General features: G+C 47.8%; 1 protein-coding gene across 2 annotated transcripts; it reads left to right on the top strand.

Annotated features, from left to right (window-relative positions):
• The first annotated feature begins 8,085 nt into the window (after nt 1-8,085).
• LOC127572726 (uncharacterized) lies at nt 8,086-13,037 on the top strand. 2 transcript variants are annotated; one of them, XM_052020275.1, is made up of 4 exons: nt 8,086-8,214; nt 8,908-9,312; nt 10,862-10,961; nt 12,077-13,037. In XM_052020275.1, the coding sequence occupies exons 1-4, from the start codon at nt 8,109-8,111 to the stop codon at nt 12,090-12,092; spliced, it is 627 nt and encodes a 208-aa protein (XP_051876235.1). In that variant the 5' UTR covers nt 8,086-8,108; the 3' UTR covers nt 12,093-13,037. The 2 variants fall into 2 exon arrangements, with proteins under 2 accessions (XP_051876235.1, XP_051876234.1); XM_052020274.1 differs by lacking the exon at nt 12,077-13,037 and adding an exon at nt 11,951-12,051.
• Nucleotides 13,038-18,783: the final 5,746 nt, after the last annotated feature.

Genomic DNA, 18,783 nt, shown 5'->3' with positions numbered 1-18,783 from the left:
TACACCCTTCTGTGACCTGTCTACATATACAGTATATGCTCCTTCCAAGATAATCTCCCCGAGTGCTGCAGGGATGTCCTACCTGATCGTTATTCCAGTACTTCCTCTTCTTTTACCTCCTCCTCTGATAAATCTATACCCTGGACTATTGAGCTGCCAGTACTGCGCTCCTTTTAGCCACCTCTCTGTGATTGCAATAATGTCCTGGTAAATTGGTTTATTATTGTCATATGTACGGAGGTACAGTACAAAACTTTGTTTCACATGCTACCCATACAGATCATTTCATCACAGTGCATTGAGGTAGTACAAGGTAAAACAATACCAGAATGTAGAATGAAGTGTTACAGTTACAGAGAAAGTGCAGTGCAGGCAGACAATAAGATGCAAGGCCATAACGAGGTAGGTTGTGAGGTCAGAGTCCATCTTATCGTACCAGCGGACCGTTCAATAGTCTTAGAACTTAGCCTTAATAGTCTTGTTCTTATGAGCTGATCAATGTTCTGAGCTGATTATTTAGTCAGGATCCTTGCATTAAAATATATGCAGTTTTGCCTACCAGACCTCCCATGTGCTTTGTGAAGACCCGTCTGCTCTGCCAGGTGGACTTGCTTAGATTGCCTTCTATGTATGACTCCCATCTTCTAACTGCTGTACTTCTACTCTGCATTCCATTGCCCTGCCAAATCAGTTTGCATCCTACCCCAACAGCAGGAGCAAGCCTTGCTCTAAGAGTATTGGTCTTCCTCCAGTTTTATAGATTATGGCGTGCATTTCTAGTAGCCACATGATAGGAAGGATATGAATGCACTGCAGAGTGTGAAGAGGATTCACCAGACTGTTGCCTGGGATGGAGCTTTTCAGTGATGAGGAGAGACTGTGCAATCTGGGTTCCTTTTCATTGGAGCAGAAGAGACTGAAGTGAGGTATACAATATTATGAGGGGCACAAATAAGTTGGAGGATGGGAAACTTTTCCCCAAAATAAAAGGCATTGTTTTAACTTGAGGGGCAAGAGGTTTGGAGGAGAACTGAGGAGGATTTTATTCACCCAGAAAGAGGTTGGAACCTGGAGCACACTGGCTGAAGGAGTGGCGGAGGCAAAGAATCTCCCAACATTCAAGAGTTTGCTGGAAGTGCACTTCCACTGCCAAGGCAAAGAAGTCCATCAACCAATTGCTATAAATCGGATCAGCATAGATAGTTGTCCAGTACTCGGCATAGGCATGGTGGGCTGAAAGGACCGTTTCTGTGCTGTATGACTCTCTGACTACATGACTCTAAAATTGCTCAGTATGAAATTACTTCCTGCCAGCCACTAATTTCGACATTTCCTGAGGGTTTTGCAAAAGAACACAAGAAAATGGGAGCAGGAGGAGGACAGTCGGCCTCTCAGAACTGCCCTACCATTCAATGTGATCATGGCTGATCTATGCTGGCCTCAACTCCTCTTCTGTGCAAGTTCCCCATCACCCTCAATCCCTTCATCTGTCAAATCTCTGTCTATCTCTCCCTTCAAATATAGTTGTTTGAAGGTGGGGATAGAGTGAGATTTGAAAGATAAAGGCAGTTTTAAATGACTGGTCCCTGATTTTGTAGCTCTGTCCCCTTGTTTGTGACTCTTTCACTAGTGAAACACCTCAACATCTACCATCTCAAGCTCCCTCAGGACTTTGTATGTATTAATAAAGTCACCACTCATTCATCGAATCTCTAAGGAGTACAGACCCAAAATATCCAGCCTCTTCTAATAGGACCACACTCTGATCCCAGGAATCATCTTGGTGAATGTCGTTTGGAAAATGTAGTTAATGTCCAATGTCCAATTCTACGCTGTCCTTTCCTAAAACAAAGGGGGACCATGCAAGGTCATGCAAAAATGATTTAACACATCTGCTATTTCATTGATTCCTGTTAATAATTCACCAGCCTTGTTCTCTGGAGGTCCCACATCTACCTCAGCTGCCTGCTTCCTATTTATTTATCCATAGAAACTCTTATTGTTTGTTTTGGTATCACACACAAATTTACTCTTGAAATTACTCAGCTCCCTCCTTATGAGCTTTTTCAGAATCCTAAAAACGTCCCGTTTCTCCCCCACCCCACCCCGCCAGCCCTTGCCACGTTGAATACCCTTCTTTTCAATTTAACATCATCCTTGACTTCCTTTGTTAACCATCGTTTATGCCTCTTTCTCATGGAATCCCCGTTTCCAGTTTGGATAAATCTCCGCTGTTATGGATCAGCTGTTTGATTATCTGCCACCGATCCTGCACTGAACTGTCTCTTGGCTTATTTTCCCAGTCCACCTCAAGACAACTCTACCTTCACAGAGTCCAGTGGTGTTCACCCTCAAACTGCATCTGGAACTCTGTTATATCGTGGTCACTACCCTCTTGAGAATCTTAACCACAAGATCTCTTATTAATCCTTCCTCTTTTGTTATGACGAAATCCAAGGTAGTCTGTTCCTACGTAAATTCCCCAACATAGTTTTCCAACAAGCAGTCTCCGACGCACCCCATAAATTCTTCTTTCACTATCCCCTTGCCAGTTTAGTTAGCCCAATCCATATGTAGAATAAAATCTCCCAACGTTGTTGTAGTTCCCTTCAAACATGCCATTGATATTTCCTCATTTATGCTCTGCCCTATGGAGAGGACACATTTTGGGGACATTACTTAGCACAGCTTCTAAACTTTGACTCAACGCCACTATTACCTTTCTTGGCTAACGACACTAAGCTGTCTCTGTTCCATTTTGGGCCTTTCTTTTGAAATATCGTACGACCTGGAATATTGAGCATCCAGTCCTGATCGCCTTCCAATCATATCTCCATAGTAACTAATAGATCATAATCATACGTTGCTAGCTGTGCTGTCAATCCATCGATCGTTGCAAATTCTCCCTGCAATCAAATGTTTGATTTTTTATAGTTTTTACTAATTCTGGATTTGCTCTGTGCTGCATAATTTTGTTGGCACTTTCTACCCCTCAGCCAATCACACTTTGCTTATCAGGTTCCCCATTGCCATCCTGCACCACCGTGCTCCCATTTCTTCTTCATGTATTCAATTTCCTGTTCTTGGAGCCTTCCCGCTCCCATTTAGTTTAAAGCCCTGTTGCCAGCTCAGTTTATGCGATTCACCAGGACACTGGTCCTAGCAAGATTCGGATGAAGCCCATCCCAGCGGAACAGCTCTCACCTTTCCCCAGCACCGATGCCAGTGGCCCATGAATCGGAACCCAGTTCCACCACATTTACTTCTCTGATCCTGTTTGTTCTTTGTCATTTTGCACGTCGCAAGTAATCATCAACCTCTTGGTTTTGCTGTTCAATTTTACCCCAATCCTTCAGAGGAACTTCCTTCTGAATCCTACCTATGTTATTACTGCCAGCTGAATCATGACAACTGTATCCTCCTCCTCCTACCTCAAGTACTTCTCCAGCCCGTAAGAGATGTCCTTAATCCCAGTAACAGTCAAGCAACACGTCTATCGGGACTTCTGTCTTTGCAGCAGCGAACATTATTTCCCAAGCTATGTTATCCCCTATGACGACTACATTTCTCCTTTCTCTCCCCCACTTGAATGGACCCCTTCCTTCCAGTCCACCCCTCCTCCCGTGGAACAAGGCTAAAGGCTGGGTCTCCGCTGGGACTATCCTCTGGATCCCTCCACATCCCTCTTCTTCAATTACACTGTCCTTTCCCCGGCCATTCGCTAATTTAGTTAACTTTAAAGGCGTTACCACCCCAGGAAATGATGACACCCTTCAAGCAATTTCTATGTTTCAGTGTCAGGAAATAAAAACCAGTGGGTGAGGCGGACACCAGACTGAAGTGTTGGCGATGCACTCTCTCCTGGCCTGTCTCTGCGCGGTCCTGTCGTCGGTCTCGATCCAGGGATACAGTAGGTGTTTTTTATTAACCTAATTATCACCTCCTTGTTGTCTCATCACCTCTCCTCCTGTACCGATTTCCTCTCTGGTGGTGCTGCGTCTGTTGGGACTTTGGCTCACACCGAGATCTGTCATTGGGGGAAATGCTGAGATCTCGCCCATCCCCAACTGCCGCTGAGAAGGTTGGGGTGAGTCCTGCTGAAGGTGTTCTAGTGCTGCTGAGAGAAAGAGAGAAAGAGAAAGAGAGAGAGAGAGAGAGAGAGAGAGAGAGAGAGAGAGAGAGATCAAAGCTTTATTTCCAGTAATAATTAATGACCGGCGATATGTTTCCAATCTGGAATGCAGGCAAGGGAAGGGAAACTGAAGTTGTCGGTGGCTTTGGGAGGTGTTGACGGAGCAGCCCGGGTGAGTAGCTGCGGTGCATTTTGTAGCTCCAGCGCACTGCAAACACTGTGTGACTTCGGTGGAGAGAATAAGCTTTGACCGTCCTGCCCATGACCATTCGCCAGTTTAGAAAGAGTCAATTTACAGGGCGTGACTGTGCCAGCGAAATGAAAAAAAACACTTCAAGCGACTTCTGTCAGGAAGTAAACAGCAGTGGGTGAGGGGGACACCAGACTGAAGTGTTGGCGATGCACTGTCTCCGGGTCTGTCTCTGCACGGTCCTGCTGTCGGTCTCGGTCCAGGGATACAATAGGTGTTTTCTATTGACCGAGTTATCTCCTCCTTGTTGTCTCATCACCTCTCCTAATGTCCGGTTCCCCACTCTGGGCGCTCCACATGTTTGGGCTTTGGTTTACACCGAGGTCTGTCAATGAGGGGAGGGGTGCGGGTTGTTGTTTTGATATTGTTCATCCCTTTGTGCCTTGAGGAGGTGGTTTTGAGCCGCTTTCTTGAACCATCGCGCTCCTTCTGGTGAAGCGGATCCCCAGGGCTGTTGGGAAGAGAGATCCAAGTTTAGGCACAGCAAGAGTTAAGGACCAGCTCTCCGGGTGGCACTTGGCGGGAGAATGCAGGTAGTGGTGTTCCCACGCACCTCCTGCCCCAATCCTTCTTGGCGGGAGAAACGTGCTGTTGGGAGGTGCTGCCGAGTTGACCGAGAAGGAACTGTAGTGCACTTTGATGGTTTGGTGTGAGAGATGGGCTGCCAATTAAGCAGGCCTTTTTGTCCTAGAGTTGTGAAGACTGGTAGCTTCTGCACTCATCCAGGCAAGTGGAGATTATTCAGTCACGCTCCGACTTATGCCTTGTCGGTGGCGAACAAGCTTGGGGCGTCAGGAACTGACGCGGCGTAGCCTCCAGTGCAGCTACAGTACTGATGTGGCTGCTGCAACGGAGGTTCTGGTCAGCCGTGAGCCCCGGGATGTTGAGGTTGAGAAACCCGGTGAATAAAAGGGGCTGAGTAGAAAATTGGAGAAGTTAGAGGAGAAAGAGAGAATGAAGGAAGTTTGTCTTTCAGAGTGAAAGGAAGTCACGAGCGGAGCTCCCAAGAGGGCGTCATATATTTATTAATGATTTGTACTTGGCTGTCGAGGGCACAATCTCCGAATCCGCAGAGGACACAAAACCTTCAGACAAAGTGAACTGTGAGGAGAACAGTGACAGACGTCAAGCAGAAAGAGAGAGAGAGAGAGAGACTGGGGCTTGTCGAACGGGGGACAGATAAATTAAAGGGTTAACAGAGGAGTGGCAGATACAATCAATGGTGAGAAATATGAAATGTTCTTCTCTGCTGGGAGAGACAGGATCTGGGGCACGATTGTAAAAGGGCTTCGTGGACCGAGAGATCGAGGTGAATACGCAGAGTTCACTGTAAGAGGGGCAGGACAGGTGGAGAAAACACACATAGATCATGGGCTTTGAGACCTTTGATAAACAGGAAGGCGAAAGGTTACCGGGAGGAGGTGGGAATATGGAGTTGGGATTAAATCAGATTTTATTCAATGGCGGAGCGAACTGGAGGGGCCGAGTGGCCTGTTCCTAATTCACAGTCTGTATGTTCTCCTGACAACAGCGGAGGTGAAAGGAAACCTGATGGTGGTATTTGAAATTGTCAAGGGCGCAGTGAGAGGGAGGCTGTTCCGATTGGTGGAGGGGAAAGAATTTGCAACACACGACGAAGGCGATTGGCCGAAGAAACAAAACTGTTCCAAACCTTCTCTGGTCGCGCTCCCCAACGTTTTCCCCGCTGCATCGGTGACAGCATCGGTGCTGTTTCCTGCACTGGAGCAGAACTCGTCAATTTTATCACCTTCGCGACCAGCCGGCCCTCAGATTCACTTGGACCATTTCCAACACTTTTTTCGGTACCTCACTGTCTCCATCGCAGGAGACAAACTATCTACTACCATTTACTCTAAACCAACTGACTCCCACAGCTACCTTGATCACCTTCTTCCCAACCTGACCGCTGTGAGGATGCCATCCCTTTCTCCCAGTTGCCCCGTCGCCGCCACATCTGCTCTCAAGACAGGCTTTCCATTGCAGGACATCTGAAGTGGCTCCTTTTTCAGGAAACGAGGCTACTCTTCCAAGTGTGATCTCTCACACCAGTCCGAGGGGATTCCAAGACCTGATATGTACTTAACCAGTGCCCCACAATGTCCAACCATCCCCCTCCCCCAGAACCTAAAGCAGAAAAGTTATAAAAGGCGACGGACCCGGGGAACAGAGGGTGAGTACGGGAGTTGGGATATCAAGTTACAGCTGTACACGGCGTTGGTGAGACCGCACTTGGAGTGTTGTGTGCAGTTCTGGTCACCCAGCTATAGGAAGGATGTCATACACTGGAGAGGGTGCAGAACAGATTCACGAGGATGTTACCAGGACTGACTACTTGAGTTACAAGGAGAGGCTGGATAGACTGGTATTTTTTCCTCGACTGTAGGTGGTTGAGGGGTAACTTTATGGAGTGATATACATCATGAGGGGTGTAGATAAGGTGGCCGATCACATTCTTTTTTCCTCAGGGTAGGAGAGTCTAAAACGAGAGGGCACAGATTGAAGGTGAGAGGGCAAAGATTTAAGGTGAGAGGGAACAGAGTGAAGGTGAGAGGACAAAGATTTGGTATTGGTATTGGTTTATTATTGTCACTTGTACCGAGGTACAGTGAAAAACTTGTCTTGCAAACCGATCGTACAGGTCAATTCATTACACAGTGCAGTTACATTGGGTTAGTACAGAGTGCATTGAGGTAGTACAGGTAAGAACAATAACAGTACAGAGTAAAGTGTCACAGCTACAGAGAAAGTGCAATGCAAAAGGTGCAAGGTCACAACAAAGTAGATCGTGAGGTCATAGTCCATCTCATTGTATAAGGGAACCGTTCAATAGTCTTATCACAGTTGGGTAGAAGCTGTCCTTAAGTTTGGTGGTACGTGCCCTCAGGCTCCTGTATCTTCTACCCGATGGAAGAGGAGAGAAGAGAGTCTGTTCCGGGTGGGTGGGGTCTTTAAAAGGGAACTGAGGGGCATTTTTTCACACAGAAGTTTGTGGGGAGATGGAACGAGCTGCCCGAGGCTGTAGAGGCGGGTACAATGACAACATTTAAAAGACATCTGGACAGGTTCCTGTATAGGAAAGTTTCAGAGGGATATGTGCCCAACGGAGACGAATGGGACGGGATCAGACATACATCTTTGTGGACATGGACGAGTTGGGCTGAAGGGCCTGTTTCTGTTCTGTATAACTCTAAGGCTCCATGACTGATAACTGGAACCTCTCGAAATCCCCATTGGATCCCAGGCTGTAAACACACGCCCCCACCCGTGTTAATGCGTAACCCAGACCTACCGACACCTGACAGCACCACTTGTGACTACATCCCAGGCGCGAGTTCGCAGTGGTTGTGTTCCATGATTTTTCTAATATTGATCTCTCTCTCTCTCTCTCTCTCTCTCCCCCCCCCCCCCCCCCCCTCTGCAGGCAATTCGCACTATGGTTGGACGATATCCGGTGTTGATGAGATATTTTCCGTGGAAGGGGCCTCCGCTGTGCTACCGTGTACTCTCACCCATCCACCCACTAATGACAACCTCATCGGTTCCGTGATGTGGTACGGGAGGAAAAGGAAGTCCAGGAATTTAACCCTTGTGTTTAACTGCACGTATCCCGGTCCCGACCCCTCCCGGTGCGATGGAGCGACACAGGAGACAGAAGAGGGTTGGTTCAGATTCGTGGGGAACCTCAGGCAGAGGGATGCTTCGATAATGGTGGATCGCCTGAGCCGGGAGGACGGTGGTCGGTATCGGTTCCGCGTGGAGATCAATGTTGGAAGCTTTCAACTTCACGTCCTAACGGCCCTGTCTGTGAGAGGTGAGGGACAATGCTCAGACGCTGCAGCTGCCCCAGACCACACGGACCACAGGCTCCCCCCGGTCCAACCCTCATCAATAAATGTTGATCAGCCCCGTGTGAGGGCGAGGTGCCGGGGTTCCTGCTCCTGATCCCTCCCCAGTGAATCCTGCCGGACACTGTGCTCCTGGAACTGGATGAGGCGCTGGCCCTGTGATGGTCTCCACATTCAAATAGCCCACACCGCCACTCATTGACCTCTGGGTGAGATCATTGAAAGACGGGTGACATTATGTGCCACTCCGTGTGAGAGGGGCCCAGAGGTAACGGCGGTGCCGGTGCCCAGTCCCGGGTGGGTGGGAGTGTCTCCTGCCCGGTGTCGAGTACACCGCTTCACACAGTGAATAATCCCGGTGGGGAACAGCGGGGGAATCCGGGGAGTCACGGGTCCGCTGTGTCTCACTCTCTCACTCTTCAGGGCAGTGCGGAGGGAGTGCTGCACTGGCAGAGGTGCCCTGCCCTGCCCAGTGACTCCTGTTTCGGTGCTATCCTTGAATCTGTCCTGTCCCCTGCGGCCCGTGGCCCACCTTCCCTGAGACCTTCACTGTCGGTTCCACACTGGGCAACGCCTCTGTCTCCTCCCCACACAGAGAGACTGAATCGTCAATTCCCTCAGAAAACGCTGATACATTCCGGTGTCTGTCCTCCCCTCAGCTCCTGATGGGAACGGCTCAGTGGTGACCGGGACTGAGGGAGCTTCGGCCACGTTACCCTGTATGTTCACGCGGCCCCCGCACTACCTCAACCTACACAGGGTGACGTGGGTGAGGAAGGATCCCTACCGACACATCGTCACCTTCACACACCATGGAAATGGGTCCTGGGCAGCGGAAAACAGAGTGACTTGGTACGAGCTCGTCGGGGACCCAGAGCAGGGAAACGCCTCGACCAGGATCAAGCAGCTGAGTGCGGAGGACAGTGACGGGTACCTGTGTCTGGTGGAGTTCAGGAAACCGGACGATGACCTTTATACAGCCTCCGGCGACTACTACAGATTCAAAACAAACTCTCAGTTGATCCATCTGTCCCAGCATGAGGTCCGTCTGCGGGTCAGACCCGGTAAGAAACCATTTCCACACTGCCGTGTACAGGGAGGGTGCGGAGGGAGGGAGGGGAGTAGGAACAGGAAACCCCATCTCTCAGCGTTCAGCGGGTGCAGCCTCGCCTCTAAGGGGTCAGGGCCTACTCCAGGGACTTGGGGGCGGAATCTCGGCTGTCACACGGAGTGCGATACCGAGGGGGCGCTGCAGTGTCCGAGAGATGTTAAACCAATGTCGAGACTCTCCCCTCAAGTGGCTGTTAACTTCATAATGAAGGAAGTAGTCCCAGAACACCTTGTATATTGAGCAGCGTCGTGAAAGGAAATCATGTTACGCTAATCTATTGGGGATCTTTAGTGATGTGACAAGTGGGAAAGAGTGAATCAGCGGAGGCGATGTATTAGGATTTTCAGGCGGCTTTCGATTAGTTCCCACACAGGAGGCTGGTCAGCAAGGTGAGAGAAGGTGAAATCAGAATTAATGTTATGTCAAGGACTGAGAACTGGTTGTCGGACAAGAAGCAGAACGAGAACGTGATCTTTCTCAGGCTGGCGTACTTTGATCGGCCGCGTACCACAGTGATCAGTACTTGGTTGATTGAGATTCAGGAGAGGTTGAGTGGACTTGACCCGGCATTCTCTGGTGTTCAGAGAAGGAGAGCTGGTCTCAGTGACACACACAGTTTTCAACAGTGTTCGATGGGTGGATACAGGGAGTCTTGGACCCGGGTGGCACAGATTAAGGGGCAGATCATTTAGGACTGAGAAGCGGAGAATTGTGTTCACACAGAAGATGGAGAAACTTTGGAATCCTCTACCTTCTAGGGTTGTGGAGGCTCACTCACTGAGTGAGTTCAACGTAGAAATTGGTAGATTTTGGAGTTATGAAGTCTCTTCGCTGACCTGATCCTTAATTCTTTTCCTCTTTCTCCAGAGATGCTGTTTGATCCACCCAAGTAGTTTCATCTGTTACTGTGGTGTTTACTGTCTCACGGTTGACTCTGCTACATTTATTGAAGAGACTGTATGTTTACAGTATTAACCGATCACAGTAGACATAATAGGACTTGCCGCCCATGTCGAACATTTCAGTAACTAGCAGAGTGACTGGGATGCACTGCAGTGTTATCCCTCGACCGTGAAATTACTACGAGCTCTATGTTGTCTAAATTCCTGTGACTCTGATCACTATACTGTTAGTCATCTCTATTGATTTCTTCCGCCACACACTTTAATTGGTAATTCGTTTGTTTTTGTCACATGTACCAAGATACAGTGAAAAACTTTATTTAGCATGACATCCATACAAATGATGTCAAACATCAAGACATCGATGTAGTACAAAGGGAAAAGAGATAACAGAATGCAGAATATCGTGTAGTTACAGCGGGAGCGCGGGTCAGGTAGATAAATAGAGTGCAAGGGCCACGAAGAGTTCCTCAGTTCCTTCCGAATAATCCTGCTGTTAAGTTATACATTCATCTCCACGCTACAGATTTTAATCAGTCTACATTATTGGTTTCTCCGCTTTGCCCGAATCTGGTTTGACTTCTCTCACCTTCTCTTCAGGAACAGATATCTTCCCCATTCTGATGTTGTGTATCCCACTCGGATTGAAAACCCTCGCGCTTTTAGTGATGTTCGTCGTTTACTGCAGTGACAAACTCGGGTATGTAACATTGCAGAAGCGGCTTACCGTTTAGTGATGAAGCTCAATTCATGGAGAGGGTGGCTGTGCATTGGGAAGTGATTCAAACACTTGGGGCATCCCAGTCATTGTTTGCACAGCCGACAACTGATAAAGAACTGGTCATTATCATATCACTGAATATGGGAGCTTGCTGTGCAGAAATTGGTTATTGCAAATTTTACGTTGTAACAGTGACGGTGCATCAAAATGGTTTTGAGCCCGTTGGGATATATCGCATATTGAATGCACCTGATAAATGATGTGCACTCAATGTGTGACCAGCAGAGCGCACTGGATCCCAGCAGGAGCTGGATTTCTGGGACCTGTTGACTCTCCGTCTCCCACTTCCATTAAGCCCAATTGAAAAGCCTGAACTGCAGCCCCAGCTGGGATCAGTCCAGACCCAGTCTGCCTTCCGGTCTTCACCAACCTGCTCAAGAACTCGGTCAGATGTTTGGGTCCTGTCTAAATCTCCACAACCACTTCCTTTCACCGAAACACAGCTTAACCCGGAAAGTTAAATCCTCCAAAGTTATAAAGAATAAAATGCGATTCAACTGCATTTTGATTCTATAATAATTATTGATGTTCAGATTCCTCTTTAATTTCCAATCTCAGTCTATTCTAGGTCTCCAATATTTAGCTCTTGCTTTGCACCTTGGACTTGTGCACCAAGCTCCCTCTGTTACACAATACTCCGCATGATGCTACCATTCATTGGGCAAATCGTACCCTATTCGTTCAAACAAAATAGATCACCTTTCACTTATCAGGATTAGCTTCCGTCTACCATTGCTCTGCCCATTTTACCGTTTGATCAATATCATCCTGTAGCCTCAGAAGATCTTCCTCGCTCTCGGCCACACCACCAATATTCGCGTCATTTTACCCATTTTATGCTTATGTTGTTAAAACTCAGATGTTGTTTGTCAAACGCTGACACTGACAATAAAATCTCCTCTCTGTAGAGATCCGTTCAAGTCCCGATTCAAATCCCTTCAAGGATTTTCTGCTGGCTGTAAATAGAGATGCCAGAAGTGGTCCTATTGTGCGACTACCCAAGTTCATTTTAATTGGTCCTGTTCCGTCCATAGAAAGCGACGAGACTGATCCATCGCAGGAGGCTGAGAAGCCCAGTTCTCCAACCACAAGGCGCAGCCGACCCGCCCGCCCCGCTCTGAAACCGTTTGTGGATCTAAGCTACATGTGAGATAACAATCATTGGTTGTGACCCCTGGCACCGACTGCAAACGTTATCCAGTTCATGATCCCGATGGTAGATCTCTGTATTATGATTGAGATTTCTGTGTGCCACTGTGAAAATTGCTTTAATCCCTGTTTCTGATTTCAACAGAGGTAGCAGTGGGTAGGACTGTGCATTATCCCGGTCAGAGAGCCATTATCAGTATTGCACGATTGCTAACCTCTATTTTAGTCCTTTATCCTGAGTGGATTCTGTACATGGGCATTGCTAATGGAAACCTCTGTTGTACTATTCCGAGAGGATGGGTGCAATAGAAGGAGAATGCAGAGAAACTCCGTTAATCCGCCACACTCGAGACTTTGGTGGTGCCGGACTGGCAGATTTCCTGAATCTCTGAATGGCATAGAATAGAGAACATAGAACAGCTCCTTCTGCCCACCATGTCTGAGCCTAGCATGATGCCAAAGGAAACTAATCCCATCTGCTCGCAAATGATCCCTACCCCTCCATTCCCTGACTGTTCATCTGCCTGCCTCTTAAACGCCACTATTATATCTGCTACTACCACCAGCCCTGGGAGCGTGTTCCAGACATCCACCACCCTCTGTGTAAAAATCTTGTCCCGCACATCTCCCTTTAACTTTCCCCTCTGAGGGCAGGCATGGAAGTGTAGCGGTTAGCGTAACGCATTTACGCCGCCAGCGATTCGGATTCAATTCCGGCCACTGTCCGTACGTTCCCCCCGTGTCTGCGTGGGTTTCCTCCGGGTGCTCCGGTTTCCTCCCACAGTCCAAAGACGTACGGGTTAGGAAGTTGTGGACATGCTATGTTGGCGCCGGAAACGTGGCGACACTTGCGGGCTACCCCCAGAACACTCTACGCAAAAGATGCATTTCACTGTGTGTTTCGATGAGCGTGTGACTAATAAAGATCTTATTTTATCTCACCTTAAAACTATGCCCTCCAGTATTTGACATTTCTACCCTGAGGAAGAGAGTCTTACCACCAGCCCTATCTTAAACTTCTGTCAGGTCTCTGCTCAGCCTCCGACGCCCCAGAGAAACCAGCTCTACTTGGTCCAACTAATTCTTCTAACTAACGCTCTCGAAGACAGGTAGCACCTGGTGAACCTCTGCGCCGTCTACAGTGCCTCCACATCCCTCTTGTAATGGGGTGACCACAACTGAACACAACACTCCAAGTGCGAATCAAAGTTTTATACAGCTGCAACATGGCTTTATGACTCTTAGACTCAGTGTCCCCACTGATGAAGGCAAACATGCTGTACAACTTCTTTACCACCCTACCTGTAGTGCCACTTTCAGGGAGATCCGAAGATCGCTCTGCACATCAGTAAGGATGCTGCCATTTACTGTGTACATTCTCCTTATATGTGACCTTCCAAAGTGCAGCACCTCACGCTTGCCCAGATTAACTCCACCTGCATTTCTCTGCCCCATCTGTAACTGATCTATATCCTGCTGTGTGCTTTAACAACCTTCTTCACCAGCCACAACTCCTCCGTTTATTGTGTCATCTGCAAACGTACTAATCAGACTACCTACATGTCCATCCAAGTCATTTTATATCTCACAACAGAAGTTCCAGCACTAATCCCTGTGGAACACCACTGGTCACTGATATCCAGTCCGAATAACACCCCTGCACCACCACCCTCTGTCTGTGATTGCGAAGCCAATTTTGGATCCAGTCAACCAAGTCACCATGGATCCCATGCATTTTAATCTTCTGGATCATCGTTAAATGCCTGACGAAACTCCATGTAAACAACATCCACTGCCCTACACTCATCAATCATTTTCATCACCTCTTCCAAAATCGGAATCAAAATTGAAAGACATAACCTGCCATGCACAAAGCCATGTCAGCCTATGCTTTTCCAGACAACTACCCTCTGTTTGCTGCTAGAGAGGATACAAAGATCTTTTTCAAGGTGCCAGCAATCTCTTCCCTTGCCTCTCTCAATAATCTGGGATAGATCCTGTGAGTCGCTGGGGGCTTATCCACCTTAATGTTCCACAATGGACCATACACGATCTCCTCCTTGATCTCAACAACCCCTCCGTTATTAAGACACCCGACATGGACCACACCATCTACCTTGTCCTTCTTGGTGAATACCGATACAAAGTACTAGTTTAGTGCCCACGTCCTCTGGCTCGAGGCATAAATTCCCTCCTTTATCCTTGGGCAATCTTACTATATCCCCACCTACCCTCTTGTTTTTAATGCAAGTATAAAATGCCTTTGGCTTTTCCTTAATCCTACTTCCACAGAAATTCCATGGCCTCTTTTGGCCCTCCTAATTCCCTGCCTGAGTTCTTTCCTGTTATCTTCATATTACTCAAGTGCCCTGTATTATTTCAGCTTACTAAACCTTCAATATGTCTCCTTTCCCAAACCTTGCCATCCTTGTCTTTGCTCCGTATTGGAACATGCCAGAATCAGAATCAGAATCAGAATCAGGTTCATTATCACTGACATATGACGTGAGATTTGTTGTTTTGCGGCAGCAGTATGGTGCAAGAGATAGAGACAGAAAAATTACTAAAAGTTACAAAATAAATAAATAGTGCAAAAAGGAATAACGAGCTCATGGGTTCATGGACCGTTCAGAAATCTGATGGCGGAGGGGAAGAAGCTGTTCCTGAAACGTTGAGTGTGGGTCTTCAGGCTCCTGTAACTGGTTCTGAATTCTGCTCATCTTGTATTCAAGCGACTCCCACTTGACAGATATGGACATGTCATATAATAACAACTGCTCCCAATCTACTTTTGCTAGCTCCTGCCTAATAATATTGTAATTTGCCTTCCTCCAACTGAGCACCTTCCCCCGAGGTCCAGACTTACCATCATTCATTTTAAAACTTACGGAGTTATGATCACTGTTCTTTAAATGTTCTCCCACTGAAATCCCAATCACCGGGCAAGGATTGTTTCCCAGTACAAGGTCCAGTACAGTCCCTCCTCTAGTTGGACTATCCATGTACTGTTTCAAGAAACTCCCTCCGATGCGCCAGCAATATTCTGCCCAATTTCAGCCTCCTGCAGGGAGCAAGTCCCAGTCAATATTGGGGAAGTTAAAAGTCACCCACTACGACAACCCTGTTGCTTTTAACCTTTCCATAATCTGTCTGCATATCTGTTCAGCTTTCCCACTGGCTATTGGGAGGCCGAAATTAGAGTGATTTCACGTTTCTACTTTTTGATCTCTCCCCCTATTGCGTCAGTGGATGAGCCCTCCAGCATGTCTCCTCTGAATGCACTTGTGACAATCTCCCCGACAATTCCTCCCCTCTCTATCACGTCTAAAACATCGAATCCCGCGAATGCTGAGGAGCCGTTTCTGTCCCTTTCTCAACGAGATCACTGATGGTAACAACATCAGAGTTCCGTGCACTCATCTAGGCCCTAGGTTCGTCTGCATTACCCACACACTGTTTGCATTGAAATAAATACACATCAGCCCACCAGTCCCACTGTGTTCATTTGCCAGACCTTGCCTGTCTTTCCTATCAGTTTACTCCTGCTAACGTCTCCCTTCCCCTCAATCCTTCCACCTGTTGACCCGTTGCTCTGCCACGCTAGTTTAAACCCTGCTGAGTCGCACCAGCAAACCTCCCTGCAAGGATATTGGCGTCCCTCCAATTCAGGAGGAACCCATCCTTCTTGTGCGTGTCCAACAGGAGGAGGGCCCCATGATCCATGTATCTGAAGCCCTCCCTCCTACACTGGCCCCTTAACCACGCATTTAAATGTAATACCGTCCTATTCCTTGCTCCGCGAGCACATAACACGGGAGTAATCCTGAGGATACCACACTAGCGCTTCTGCTTTTCGCTTTACACCTAACTCCCTAAATTCTCTTTGCGAGACCTCATCTCACTTCCTCCCTTTGTCGTTAGAGTGTGGACAACAGCTTCTGGCTGCAAACCCTCCCCTTTGAGAATGTCATGTGACGACTCTGAGACACTGTTGAACTGGGCACCAGGGGGGCAACAGACCACCCTGGAACCTCGCTCGCGGCCACAGAAACGCCTGTCTATGCCCTTGACTAATCCCCATTAACATTGCTCGCCTGGACTTTGCCCTACGCTGCTGTTCAACAGAGCCATTCACGGTGCTAATAATCTGGCTGCTGCTGCCACTGTCCCCTGAGAGATCACCATACCCTCCACCAAAACGGATAACCTGTTTGACAGGGGGACAGCCACAGGAGACTCCTGCATCACCTGGCTGCTCCTCCTGGCGGTCATCCATGTACCTGACAGAACCTTTGGTGTGACCACCTCCCTGAAACTCCGATGTGTAACATTCCCGCCTCCTGGATTTCCTCCAGAGAGTCCACCTGCCACTCCAGTTTATCCATGCGGTCTGAGAGGAGCTGCAGCTGGACGCACGTCCTGCAAATGTAGTGGTCAGGGACCGTAGACTGCTTGCACATTGAACAGGAGGAACAGACCACTGTACTGACTGCTATTGTTGCGCCTTTAATAAACGCGGATTTACGTTTCACGTACTGTACCTGTGCACCAAAGCCCGCACTTTAAATGACCGGCAGCTCTTCCACCTCAAAGCAGCCCCTCCAAAGCACCCCGGCGTCTCTTTCCTATTAATACTCCGACACACCTTGAATTCACTTTTTTAAAGATTTTACACAGTAGTATACTACATTTTCGAGTGAACCGTGTCAGTTGCAAGCGAAGCCCTGATGAGTCGAAAAGGAGCGCGGAGCCCTGAGCAACCGGTGTCAAAGGTAGGTAGGAAAACGGGGCTAGCTGTGTGTTGAAGGGAGCGCGGTAAGGGAACTCAGCGGTGTGTTAAAGGGGGCCGGGACAGGGACTCAGGTGTGTCTCAGGCAGCGCGGGAACTGAGGCCAGGTGCGTGTCACAGGGTTACACAGGAACTTAAGTTGCGGCGCTTTCGTATTGGAAAAATAACAGGACATAACGTCTAAAAAGGTTATCAAACTCACTTCTCTACCACTTATTTAGTTTGCTTTATCCATAGATTTTATTTGAATTCAATGACCTATTACAACTCAGATGGAGGCCATTTGGGTCCCTTGTATTCATGCCAGCTCCCAGCAGAGCAGCCCCATCAGTCCCACTCCCCCTTTATTTCCGTGTAACCTGTTCGTTCTCACAAATGCACATCAACTGTCGCCTGATTCTTCTTCCAGCCACACTCGGGGTGATGGATACCAGTCAATTAACCTAATAACCCGCACACCTTTGTGATGCGGGAGGGAACCTGCGGTTAGGACAGAACCCGAGTGTCAAGAGTTGAGGCAGCAGCACAAACTGTTGCACTACGGCGTTGAGGTAAAATGCCATTGCACGACGTTAAAAGTAAACGTACATTGTGGTGTCAGGGTGTAACTGCCATATAATACGCAGGTATTACACATGGAGCAAGTCTACCAGTGACCTTGAAGAGAAAAACAAAACGCAAAATGCTGGAAATACACATCTGGTCAGTCAGCGTCTGTGGAGTTAACATTGCATCAGAACTAAGGAAGAGAGGAACCAAGTCAGCTTTCACTAGTTCTCCGAAAATCTGTTTCTCCCTCCACAGATGCTGCCTGACCCGCTGAGAGTTTCCAGCATTTTCTGTTTTAATCCATCGTTAACTTTCGCTGGGACTTTCTGTTGTTCATTTTAGTCGTAGTTATCTTTCTAAGCACGCTGATAACACAGAGATGCAAGCCTACAGATAACAAAATAAACATGTTGCTTCACACACAACAGCACTTCTTATGGACAAAATAAACGTTAAGTACCACGGCACATTCAGTGTGGACGTGACTGATTTCAGTCACAAGTACGCGCAATAAGCTTTCTTTTCTTCATCAGATACTTGCTAACACCTATCATCCATGTTTCCCTGACCTTGTAACCTGGCCTTTCACTGTTAAAGGAACACGTTGACCCTGAACGCTCCCTATCTCACTTTTAAAAGACTCCCACTTGTTGGATATTGTCTACCCGCAAGAGCTTCTCCCTAATGACTTTCTTCAGGGATGTCTATGTTATTGAAAGCAACCTTCTCCCAGATTAAGATCTTAACTTCTGGACCAGTCTTACCTCTTTCTATGACAACCTGGAAACCTGGAGAATTATGATCCCTATCCCCAAAAGAATCCCCCACTGAACCGTCAACCACTTGCCCAGTCTCATTTCCTGAGATCAGGTCCAGTACCGTCTACATTAGGACTATCCAAGAATTAGCTCAAAACACGTACCAGGATGCACGTTAAAAATATCCCATCTAATCCCCTCAAGTTTCGACAATCCTAGTTAATAATTGGGAAGTTAAAATGGCCCACGACTATAACACACGATATTCTGGATTAGTTTTCCGAAGAGCAGAGGAGACTGATGGGTGACTGCCTGAGGTGTACAAAACTATACATTGATAGGGTGGGTAGGGTAGAGAGAGGGAAACTTTTTCACAAAGTAGAGGGCATAGTTTTAACTTGAGGAGTAAGAGGTTTAAAGATCTGAAGAGGACTTTATTCAGCCAGATGGTGTTTGGTATCTGGAGTAAACTGCCTGAGGTAGGTAACCTTGCAAT

The sequence above is a fragment of the Pristis pectinata genome, chromosome 7 (assembly GCF_009764475.1).
Source record: "Pristis pectinata isolate sPriPec2 chromosome 7, sPriPec2.1.pri, whole genome shotgun sequence".
Classification (NCBI taxonomy): domain Eukaryota; kingdom Metazoa; phylum Chordata; class Chondrichthyes; order Rhinopristiformes; family Pristidae; genus Pristis; species Pristis pectinata.
Note: the sequence above shows the minus strand (reverse complement) of the source record. Positions and strands in the feature narration are given on the sequence as shown.